We start from the raw sequence: 12,887 nt of genomic DNA, 5'->3' as shown, positions 1-12,887 counted from the left end.
TTTTTTCCCTTACACTCAGTGAGCGAAGTCACTTGGTAATCAGCTAGTATATAACTATTTTTTTATATATTAAAAGTGGCTAGACTGCCAGCTGGTGGCCTCCTCCACAGCCTTTGTCAACTAACATACATAACATTCTTCGAGATCAATATATTTTAATATAACAAATAAATTAAAATCAGGATAAAATTGTTTTGAAGCCCCACTATTTATGTGAATTTCCCCTTGGGATTAATAAAGTATCTATCTATCTATCTATCTATCTATCTATCTATCTATCTATCTATCTATCTATCTATCTATCTATCTATCTATCTATCTATCTATCTATCTATCTATCTATCTATCTATCTATCTATCTATTTTATATTTGTGAAAGCCTTCTTTGTTTTTGACATTTAAACTGCTGACTGTCGAAAAGAAGCAAATCAGTCAGCACCAGACCACTTCAGAAAAAAGCAACAAGACATCTGACACCTGAGAGACATAAGCACAGTTTCTGCTCCCAAGTACACTTGTAAAGCAATGAGAAACTAGACAAGCTTGTTGTGGCAGGTGGCTCACAAAGCCGTCACGCTTGAAGCTGCACTTTACAGCAAGCAGGTCTGTAATATTTAATGACTGAAAATCCAAGTTGATTCTTAAAACAGCTATAGCTGTGTCCAGATTGCGAAAATGGCATAATGCTACGAAGCAGCACTTTATTCACCTCTTCTGAACCAAAGCCTCTACTCAAGGCTGCTTTATCGATGAGGCCTCACGCATAAAGCACATCAGGGCCTATCTCAGAGGAAGAGTGCAAAATGGAAAGCGCAGCACAAATCGTTCATTCTTCTTTTTTCGAGGGATCTTACAAGTGCAGGTGCTAAGTTGATAAGCTCATTAAGTGCTTTATGGTAAAGAAGAGCAGCCTCTCTACCACAGAGACTATTACATATCATGAAGACAGATGTTCAGCTCATTTAGACCTTTCCCTATTGATAGTGCCCACTGATATGCCTGGGGAAATAAAGACAGGGAGGAATATGAGAGAAAGGAATGAGTGCATTTCATTTATTACAACGGGGCTGCAGTGCTTCTCGCAGACCTCTGGATTTGTGTAATATTTTTTTTACTGCAGATTTGAATAAATATAACCTATTATGTTTGCTGCATGTACACTGAAAAAACACTGCATTCTATAAGCCCACCCATTTATCTTCCACATAATCTGCTCTTCTTTTGAAACGCCATTATTATTAAACTATTAAGATTTTTCTGTCTTCACAGAATTACCTCAGCTAAAGTTAATAATTAAAGAAAAAAGGGCTTTCAAGCGTGTCTGTCACCAACTTCTGACACCCTTTTACTAAGCTGGGAGCTGTGCGCTGCAGAGCAGGTTTGGACCAAATGCCGAAAAGTACTCCATCAATGGCCTAAAATGACTTTGCATAAGGACTGTGGACTCCCTGAGGGTTATTTTTTTTCAGGAATTGTCATCACAATGAAGTTTTGTTTTCCTATTCTAGGCTGACACAAGCCATCAAGCACTTGTTGTTATGGAGCACTTCATTTATTATTTCTATTCATATTTACCATTCTTACAATACAAATATATAAACTTGGTTGTTTTCCTAGGGCTTAATTCTCACCAAATCTATTAAATCGTATTCTTTCAACACAATGGTTTGAAAGGAAGACTTATGTAATATTTTAGAAGTTGTTTGTGTTTCATGGCCCTCTCTTCCAGCTATCATTTCCTGATTATATTGTAATATGGCCATTAAGTCTGTCCATAATACTTACTTTTATAAACAGGCTGTAATTATGGCCAAGACAAAAACAAAACAAAATCTACAGAGTTATCTCCTTTGTGTGAATTGTCATCTAGCTGAAAGGGGTTCACATGAGCCCCTGAACTACAGTGCACAATTTCTTCAGGCATCCTGTTTTGTACTCGTGGATCGGCATATATTTTGCATTTAGCACAAAGGAGGCCACAGGTCCGTCACGCCCTCGACCCTCTGCAGTTTACATACCAGTAGAAGGTGGGAGCGGAGGATGCCATCATCTATATGCTACACCGATCCCACTCCCACTTGGACAGAGGCAGTGGTGCTGTAAGAATTATGTTTCTGGACTTCTCTAGCGCCTTCAACACCATCCAACCTCTGCTCCTTAGGGACAAGCTGACAGAGATGGGAGTAAATTCATACCTGGTAGCATGGATCGTGGACTATCTTAAAGACAGACCTCAGTATGTGCGTCTCGGGAACTGCAGGTCTGACATTGTGGTCAGCAACACAGGAGCACCGCACGGGACTGTACTTTTTCCGGTCCTGTTCAGCCTATATACATTGGACTTCCAATACAACTCGGAGTCCTGCCATGTGCAAAAGTTCACTGACAACACTGCTATCGTGGGCTGCATCAGGAGTGGGCAGGAGGAGGAGTATAGGAACCTAATCAAGGACTTTGTTAAATGGTGCGACTCAAATCACCTACACCTGAACACCAGCAAAACCAAGGAGCTGGTGGTGGATTTTAGGAGGCCCAGGCCCCTCATGGACCTCGCGATCATCAGAGGTGACTGTGTGCAGAGGGTGCAGACCTATAAATACCTGGGAGTGCAGATGGATGATAAATTGGACTGGACTGCCAATACTGATGCTCTGTGCAAGAGAGGACAGAGCCGACTATACTTCCTTAGAAGGCTGGCGTCCTTCAACATCTGCAATAAGATGCTGCAGATGTTCTATCAGACGGTTCTGGCGAGCACCCTCTTCTATGCGGTGGTGTGCTGGGGAGGCAGCATAAAGAAGAAGGACGCCTCACGCCTGGACACACTGGTGAGGAAGGCAGGCTCTATTGTAGGCATGGAGCTGGACAGTTTGACATCTGTGGCAGAGCGACGGGCGCTGAGCAGGCTCCTGTCAATCATGGAGAATCCACTGCATCCACTAAACAGTGTCATCTCCAGACAGAGGAGCAGCTTCAGCGACAGACTGCTGTCACTTTCCTGCTCCACTGACAGACTGAGGAGACTGTTCCTCCCCCACACTATGCGACTCTTCAATTCCACCCGGGGGGGTAAATGTTAATATTATTCAAAGTTATTGTCTGTCTGTATACCTGCATTGTTATCACTCTTTAATTTAATATTTTCTTTATCAGTATGCTGCTGCTGGAGTATGTGAATTTCCCTTTGGGATTAATAAAGTATCTATCTATCTATCTATCTATCTATCTATCTATCTATCTATCTATCTATCTATCTATCTATCTATCTATCTATCTATCTATCTATCTATCTATCTATCTATCTATCTATCTATCTATCTATCTATCTATCTATCTATCTATCTATCTATCTATCTATCTATCAAAGTTCACATTTTTCAAATGTAAATGAGACCCAATTTTAGTGAGGACATTGTCAACAGAACAGAAAGCATCAAGAACAGTGGTATGACACTATGAGTATGTTATGTACTACCCTCGTCTGGAGATTAGTAACGGTTGTCTGAAATATGTTTGTGTGTCACTATGAGTTTACACCTTTCCCCATTCCTGATAATGGTGCAATGTCTTAATTTGTAAGGCCGGCCAGTGGTAGGAGGGGAGCACCTGGTTTGCACAGACTGTGCAGGGAGGAGCCAACAGTATGTAAATGGATGGTGGGAAAAAGGTGAGAAGAAGCTGAAAGCCAAGAGAGAAGCCGATGCCACAAAAGGAAAAGACAAGAGGGAAAGAGATTGACACTGCATGGAAAATGTCAGGTGAACCCAGGTTCGTTTCAGGACAAATTATTTTCCCTTTCTGGTGAAGGTATTTGGGAGAGGACCTGACCGGCCAGCACAAGGGACTGTTGATCTGCATGAGGTGTGATCAAAAAGTACGGTGAATGTTGATGCAGAGCACCATCCAAGAGCAACGCAAAACAATTCAATGCAGGTTCTGTCATGTCCATCCTAGAGCCTAGTTTGTGACAAACTTCAACTTGTTTGATACTGTCAGTCGTTTGTGAGCCACTGTTGAGTTGAAGTGTGTTTTTCAAGTTTGTCGTTAATAATGGATATCGATCAACGCATTAACATGAAATTTTGTTTCAAATTGCAAAAAGCTCAGGAAACCCATCAGATGTTAAAATCAGTTTATGGTGACACTACACAGACAATTAAGACTGTTTACAATTGGTTTGATCGATTTCGTAATGGATCTGACTCGGCTGAATACGAGTAAAGATCAGGACATCCTTCAATGTTGAAATGGTTTCATTCTTCATCATGACAACACTCCTTGTCACACATCCCTTCTAGTACGATAATTTCTGTCGAATAAAAACATTATGCTGTGTCCACATCCACCTTATTTGCCAGATCTGGCACCGTGTGACTTCTGGCTGTTCCCTAAATTGAAAATGACCAAGAAAGACAAACGATTTCAATCCATTGAGGACATCCAGACAGCCACCACAGCCCAACTAAAGACACTCTCGAAAGAAAACTTGCAGAACTGCTCACAAAGTGGCAGGAGCGTTGGGATAAGTGCATTCGAAGTGGAGGAGAGTATTTTGAGGGTCACTAGTACTTGTAAAAATTTTACTGCAATAAACGTTTCTTTTTTAAAACATTCACCATATTTTTTGATCACATCTTGTACCCGGAACAGAAGGTATGGTTCGGCGCATCATTCCCCACCACAGACTGAAACAGTCATCCCTTACAGAGAATATTTAAAGGACTACGAATACATCATTTTTTTCTTTTTCTCTTTCTCAAATTTATGTATTAGTGGCATATGTGGTTAAGTGTTTTGTGCTGTGATTTGTATGGGATGGGAAATGCTGCAGAGCGATAATATGTATATATGGGTTTTTGTTACAGTAAGTGTGTGTAATTTCTTCCAATAATCATTTTTAACTTAACTCTGCATTCACTGGTGTGTTTCTGTACTTGGGGTGGTATAGTTGGAAAGTTTCTTTCTTTGCTGCCGCTCTAGGTGGGCAGCGCATATTATAATCGTGCCGGCTCTAGTAGCGGTACAGTATTAACTGACTTTATGAGAATATCAAAAGCAAGTGTAGAGTTGATGTCATCTTAATGGGCTTCTTTAGTTACCCATCCACAAACTGAAAAAGACTGACAAATGGCTGAGGGTTGTAAAGGGTATTCACTGATGGAATCCATGATTGTTTTTTAAAATCAATCATTCATTCAAAACTCCAATGAGACAGGATGCCTGCCAGTATTTTTTGGTAAGGAAGAACATAGAAATTATTGAACTGCTAGAATCAGGTGATAATAATATAGGATTCACAGCAAACTGGATCAGTGAATCAACAAAGAATAAACCTTTTTAATTTCTTGTGAAATGTGAATTTCAAGGAGGTACATTTTAAATGATATTTGACTCAATGCAACACAACAAAAAGCAATTAGGGAACCTAAAAGATCTCAGTGGACGAATTTAGATATAAGTAAGAAAGTGAAAAAGAATACTTGTACACAGTACTTCATTTGTAAATGCTGAGGTGCTGCCTAAGAAAGACATCAATTGGCTGCAATTGGTGCAGAATGCAGCAACAAGAATCTTAACTAGAAAAAGAAAATCTGTGAACATCTCACCAGTTTTAGGGTTATTACATTGGTTACCTGTGTCGTTCAGAATTGTCTTTAAAATACTACTAATGGTTTATAAAGCCTTAAATACAGTAGTCTGTCCCCCTAAACTCCACAAGGACACCTTAGATCTTCAAATGAAGGTCTCCTTATAATGCAGGCTTAAAAGAAGTGGTGAGGCTGCCTTTTGCTCTTATGCACCTAAACTCTGGAATACTTTACCAATAGAAATTCAGCAGGCTAATACTGTGTGTCTTTTTAAAAAGTGCTAAAAACCCATTATTTTAATTTGGCTTTTTTGTAGCTACATTTCAGTTGTATTCCTTATAGACTATATGAGCATAGCATTATCATATTCTTCAAGAATCCGCATCTGTATTAATATTTGCTATTCTCTGCTGTCTTTTCTAGTTCTTCTGTGGCCGTGATGTGCGCCACCACCACCTGATCAAGGCACTATGAAGCCCTCTGAAATGATGGAATGAAAGCGGGTGTCTCAGATGTCTATAAGACCGACTTCATCAAATACTATCGTTAGAAGCACAAAAACAAAGAGGACTGATTTACAAACGTTTATGTTAGGTAGAATGCCCAGTGGGGGCTGGGTGGTCTTTTGGCCTTGGATCCCCTGCAGATTTTGTTTTTTTCTCCAGCCCAATTGGAGTTTTTTTTCTGTCCTCCCAGCTATCTGACCATACCTTATTTTGTTGTTACTTATTCTTAAATATTATTGCCTGAACTTAATTGTTTTTCTTTTCTTGCAGCTTTTTCTTTATTATCTTGTAAAGCACTTTGACTTACATTGCTATATAAACAAATGTTGTTGTAGTTGTTGCCCAGTGGCAGAATAGGAGTGCACCAACAATGTTAACTTGTACAGCATTGTTCATGTTGAATTACTGCAAGAGTTAACACGTTTTACAGATATTTATTGGTGTTTTACTGTTATACAGATTATGCTTTTAGGATTTATTAACAATTTTCAATTATTTTAACGAAGTTTAATGTAATTATCATCTGTTTCTTTTGTTTACGTGACAGAGTAGGATGTGTCACATGACTACAAATTGTCACATCTATGACAGTGAAAATACATTTTTATCCTTTGGTGGATTCATATTGTCACATGTGTGTATGGGAAACAACACCAGGGCTTATCGACTGGTAATTTTGCCGCTGTCTTGTAATGTTTTTTCTCTCCTTCCCTCTGCAGATCCAGAAACCAACATCTCACAGCACATGACATCACTTCCAGTTTCGGGACTCCTGAACCCACTTCTTCTGCCTCAATGTCTTCATAACCAGTATTGCTGCCAGTTTTCTCCAGTCTGATTGGAGACTCGAATCTGTAAAGATGTTTCACGTCTGACATGTTAATTCATGTTTATTGTTTTGCCTTACATGATACAGGCTTTGTCCGGGGGTGCCCCAAACACTTTATCTGTGTCTATGGGCTTTATTTACAACATCTTGAAATCAAACTCTTTATTAGTGATAGTTAGGTTCTATATCAAGTAGTCCCTAGTGTCAGGTTTTGTTTCTGGTCATTTTTGAACTCCTTTTCGTTTACGACTTTGATTCTGTGTTTTGTTTGCCTTTTCTTTTGGTGCTCTTGGCTTTGACCTTCCCTTCCCAGACTATGATTTTTGGCTCACATTATCATCTCCTGGTTATTTCCTTTTTGTCTTTCATTGCTCCTCATATACCTTTGTGTATTATAGCAATTATGTTATCAGCCCAAACAATGCATGAAACCAGTAATGTATACAGTTGTACTTGTGTGCATAAATGATCTTTTCACTTGGATATCTTGCAAGCGTTATGAAGCGTTTTCATTCCCATTCCTTTTATCACTTAAATTCCATGACTGCACCAGAACCAGCTTTTTTTTAACTACACAGAAATGATGATTTTTTCCAATTTCTGCACCTTCCAGTGTTTCTGACAGAATTTTTTCTTTTTCATATCAGCCAGTCAATAAATAGATTGATGTAACGTTAACTAATCTACCTTTATAACGTTTATATAAAGTCTGTATAATAAACTTTGTTTATTTAAACATTATGAAAATTTAAAAACAAATATTTTATGCAGATTTAGGAGTTCTGGAGAATATTTGAAGGTCCCGAGCATAAAATCAGAAGTACAAGAGATATAGTCTGCTCCTGCATAAATGAAGTGATAGTTGCACAATGGCTCAAAAGAAATAGCTCAATGACAATCATAAAGCTCATGAGTGCGCAACAGGTACAGCTAAGTCATCATCATTACTGGTTTAACTATCATTTTCTGGGTTTATGCAGGTTAGTTGATGCCCCCCTGTTTTTTTTCCTTTCTCTGCTCTCTCCTTTGGGATGATACCTATTCTTTTCATGTCACCCAAAAACCATCTCCAAACATGTCTTCCTCAGCTTCATCCCCTCTTTACCCAACCATCCTCTGCCTTTTGCTCCACATGTTCAAACCACCTTAATCCATTTCTTCTCAGCACAACACCCATTGTCCCCACACCAAGTCTTTCTCTTAATTCAGCATGCATTTTCCTCTTAGTCTGTGGCACTCCACAGATCCACCTGATCATTCTTAATGTAGTTCTTTCCAGCTTTGCTTCATATTCTGCCATCACCAGCCATATCTTATTTCCCTAGAGCACACCTTACACAGCTTTCATGAAATTTTCTCATCAGTGCCAGAGATGCTCCAATAGAAGCCAGAATGCATGACAGCTCCTGGAATTTCTTCCATGCACTTCTCACTCTGTGCCTGCACCTGCATTCATACTCAACAGGTAACCTAAGTATTAGAACTTTTGCTTTCCTCAAAACAATTTTATTGCTGATATCTACGTTTACACTTTTTGCATCAGCATTCTGCTCTTTTCTCCCACACTTTCCATAAAGTTTGCACTTGTCAACTTTGGACTCAACTTCACACCATTGCATCTTTGCATCAACTTACATACTCCTATCTTTTTAAAGTGAGGCTTTGTATCATTTTCACATTTCTGCTGTTATCACACAATGTAGTAATGTGCCATTATGGGTTAACTTTGCTTACATTTGGTCAGAAACATTAAATTAAAATTCTTCCTTATTAATTGGTGATATGAGAGGAATTCCTTATCAGAACATGAACAGAGTATTTTTTACTATCAGTGATGACTGCTCTCCACTTGTAAAATCTTTCTATTCATTGTACAAATATTAATAACATTTACGCAACAGTAGAGGTCCAATGTAATGGTTGCTTTACACTATAAGGAGTCATTAAGCATAAAGCACAGGATCAAATACACAAACAATTTAAAAAAAATAAAGTACTTGAATCATATCTAATTTGGACACGTTAGGAGCTATGCTGCATTAGTTTAAGCACGGCCTAGGTTTCTCTCTCTCATGTTTCTTCTTCGCATTGCAATTTGCTTCACATTTCTTCTGCTTTTTTTTTTTAAGTTATAGAATTTACAAATGGATCCCAAAGGTAACTCTGACTGCCTCGATTACCTGATTTGTTAAACATTTTTGATCAGTCTGTGAGGTGCTAGGCAGATTATCAATATAGTCATTTTTACTGACTGTCATCATTACACCTACCTCACTCGAATTTCAAATCTGATAAAGTATTTGCTATTTCTAATGGTCTAATTCATATGTTTCTTCAGACTTTGTTTAGTTATTCTACGAAGCCCTGTAGGTGTCAAGCACAAAAAAAAAATCTGTTTGAATGAATTATTAACTCATTCGAATAGATTTTAATTTTTTTCCCTGACTCTTAGTTCAGTAGTATGGAGCCCCATTCCGTATGAATTCATTCAAACAGATTATTATTATTTTTACCCCTTGCAGTCCAGTTCTTATTACAGAGCCCCATAAGGTTTTCCTGGCATAAAGTTTAGTGAACTTTAAGGTGTGTGTTAAAATCAGTGAACTGGAAGAGGAACGAGTTTGAAGAACACTGTGGTTGAAACGTTTTTTTGAGGAGTCCAGAAAAGAGTTTCAAACGCAGGTGAAGTTACAAGAATGGATTTATGGAATTTCCTCTGAGAACGTGATATTTCAGAGTCAGTGGTGTAAATGTTAATAGAAGAAAAGATAAATTTAAAATCTAGTTGAAAATAACACTGAACAGTGCAGAATAGACTGAAATTATTGGCTGGCTATAACCTTCTTGTTCTGGTTCACTAAACACATACCAGGAAAAACTACGGCTACTGAAATCAGAAGAAAAAATCAGTTTGAAAGAATTATTAATCTTTTCGAACAAATTAGTAACTCGCTTGAACAGATTAATAATTCGTTCAGATTTTTTTTTTTTGTGTGTGACATGGGGCTCCGTATAATTCAAACCCATTCCCTAAAATTGGAAAACAGTTATATTGAACTGATATTTTATTTGAGGACAATGGAACAATGTTGCCCACCTTCAAATGACACCTTCACGAGCAGAAGCTTCCTTCACTGTACTTTGTAATTGTCCACACTAAACAGAGGTTCTCATTGTTAGTCAAACAGTATTCCCCATGAAACAAAATAAAACAATCACCTGCCACAATTCTCTTAACTTTGTCAACTATCTCTCGCCGCCCAAACCCCATTTTCAAGGACCCACTATCTTACTTTCATCAGGCAAGTCATTCTCTCGTTCCTCCCTCTCCATCTGCTGGCACCAGCCTTCCATCCGATCAGTCTCTGCTTGGAGAAGCTTTAGAAACCAGCGTCCATCTCTATGGCACACGGACCTCTGAACTACCTCCATATGGTCATCGGTAACACTGTCAATCCATGGGTCTGGTGGTGGTAAGATAGAAGGGTCAAAGCCAGCAAAGTCATCATCTACAGCGCAGACATGGTAATGGTTCCCTGAGCCCTGAATGCTGACAGTAGAAGTGCTGGCATCCCGGGAATATTGTCTAGATATGGAGCTGGAGGTGGGATGGTCTATTTCTGGAGAATTTAATGGTCCATCTAAGATCTCATGGGTGTCCAGGTCAGCTTGGACTGCCGTCGTAACACTGTTGGATCGGGTGAATCTTCGATAACTGAAAAAATAAGGAAAAGAGAAAAATGTCAGCTTTGCTGGCAACAGTTTCTACAATCAAAAGACTTACTGCTTGATAAAGCTTAGACAAATATTTATTACTGGCTTCCTCAGTTCAGGTCTGGCAGCTTGTAAGGTATTTGGTTAAACCATACTATGAAACTATCTGTAGAATTCTTAAAACCTTTTCAGCTAAAAAATCAAAATAGCCACATTCTAATCCATGTTTAATCTCCTCAGGTATTTTACACAGGCTATCTGACACTAACTGGTGCAAAAGAAGAGGCAGGCCTTAAACACATAAACAAACTGTCATACAGTAGAAAATGGTTTTAATTTGGCTGGAAATGTCACAGGCTACTATGGCAAGCAAGAAAAACAATGGGGGACTGCAAAGAGACACGAATGAATACTGAGGGAATGTTTTTGTATAGTCTTCAGTCAACCAAATGGTACAGATTTAAACAGTAAGAAGAAACAGATGTATTTATAAAAAAGTCAGACAACAATGCTCATTTGTTACATGGTGGACCAAAGATAAGATCTGAACCCAAAGCAATTTGACTGTAGTCCAGAACTCCTTACTTAATGGCACACAGAACCTATAAGGATGAGGTAAACATTTTTCCCACAGGCACTGAGTCTTCATACAGTACATTAATATAGAGTTGACGAGAAAGGTCTGCTTCCATGTACATCCGTCCATCAATTCAGTATCAGATCTGCCTAATCCAGTTAGGGTTGTGAAAAGATGGTGCCTGTTAGGACCTTAATAGGTTCAAGGCATGAACCAACCCTGGATGAGACACCAGCCTTTTGCAGTATGCACATTCATAATCATGCACACAGATTTAATTTTCAATCAGCAATTATTCTAAAGATATGGAAGAAAACAAAAAAATGGAGAAAAAATACAGCCTGACATGGGGAGAAGGAGCGAAAGTTAAACAGACAGTACCCCCACAGTAAGGCACTATGAAGCAACAGTGGTAACCACTGGGCCACCATACCACCCCACTTTCATTTACCATGGTTAATTCAGACAATTTTATTTTCTATTAATAAATACAAGTTAGAAAATGTATGTATGGCATAATATTTCAAATGTGTTCTGAGACTTAGTAAACTGATTTGAAAGTTAGAGCATTTTCAATACTTTTAGTTACTTTATCAAAGAGTCAGTTATGTTTATTAAATATATTTGTAACTATTATATACAAAAATAACATCAATATTAGAATGCAATTAAATGTTTTACTAGATTACATTAAATACATGCTTTTTAACAACACTTGTAGTTGAAAACGCATCCCAAATAAGCTTGGAGTAGCTCGATAGCTACCATAGACAGCAGACTCCAGTTCAGATTCTAAAATTGTACTGATTGATGTCCAGTTGTTAGTTGCTGGGTTTGACATGTCTGACTAATTGCAGTCCAAATTTTTTCAACATAACATTACAGATGTACCCAAAGATGATTTAAAATCTGTTGGAAGTCTCAAAGTAACCAAGCTAAAGAGCACCTCAGGAACTTTGCCGATAAATTACAATGCCAGAGAAATATTAAATCATTATAATGTGCAGATAATGTAGCCGTGAAGTTGTTTTTTGTGTCATGTAAATACTATGTACATATTTGTTCACTCTGTACTTACAGAGCTTTTAAATTAATTTGTAGATAAGCAGCTTGAGAAGTAAAGCAGTGTAGCTTAGGCTCTCATATACCATTTGGCTAACTTGTACTGGGGATCTGTTTTGCTGTCAGAGTTGTAAAAGAAGAAAATATATACAGTAAGCAGAGATGTACTCTCTCAAGGTAAATATGAAAAGGTAAGCTAATTGGTAATTGAAATGTTTCTCAGTTTTAATACAGACAAGCTTCACTAATCCTTTTTAGTACATGATTTCTGAATTTTGAAAACTTTACAGTGCATTCTATTTGAGGTATTTCAATAAAAATTTCCTTGAAGAATAACCCCTTTGCATCAGGCTTCACTGTAGCCGGTCATACAATGAAGCAGTCCACTTTATGAATATGAGTGTTTAAACGGTCAGGTGGGGTGAGGCGTAGTTCAGTAGTTACAGCTGTCACATATATGAAATGATTATTAATACCATCTGTGATTTGCAGAGCATTTTCAGGGACAAAATTGTTAAACTTGGGGTCATTTCTGACCTTTGCTCCCAATTATTTCTGACACTGGCTGAATGGACTATGTGACCCCAGTTCCTCTAGGAGAAATAAATAAA

The 12,887-nt window shown here is 38.2% G+C and overlaps 1 protein-coding gene across 2 annotated transcripts in view; it reads right to left on the bottom strand.

The window, feature by feature from the left end:
• The window catches only part of LOC114653422 (disks large-associated protein 1-like), a 518,937-nt gene that overhangs the window by 18,935 nt on the left and 487,115 nt on the right, over positions 1-12,887 (bottom strand). For both annotated transcript variants that reach the window (XM_051929152.1, XM_028803752.2), the window contains one exon: positions 10,217-10,638. In XM_051929152.1, coding sequence (XP_051785112.1) covers positions 10,217-10,638 — 422 coding nt within the window. The remainder of the gene's footprint in view (positions 1-10,216; positions 10,639-12,887) is intronic.

This window comes from Erpetoichthys calabaricus, chromosome 6 (genome assembly GCF_900747795.2).
Source record: "Erpetoichthys calabaricus chromosome 6, fErpCal1.3, whole genome shotgun sequence".
Lineage (NCBI taxonomy): Eukaryota > Metazoa > Chordata > Cladistia > Polypteriformes > Polypteridae > Erpetoichthys > Erpetoichthys calabaricus.
This window is presented reverse-complemented; position numbering and strand designations above follow the sequence as displayed.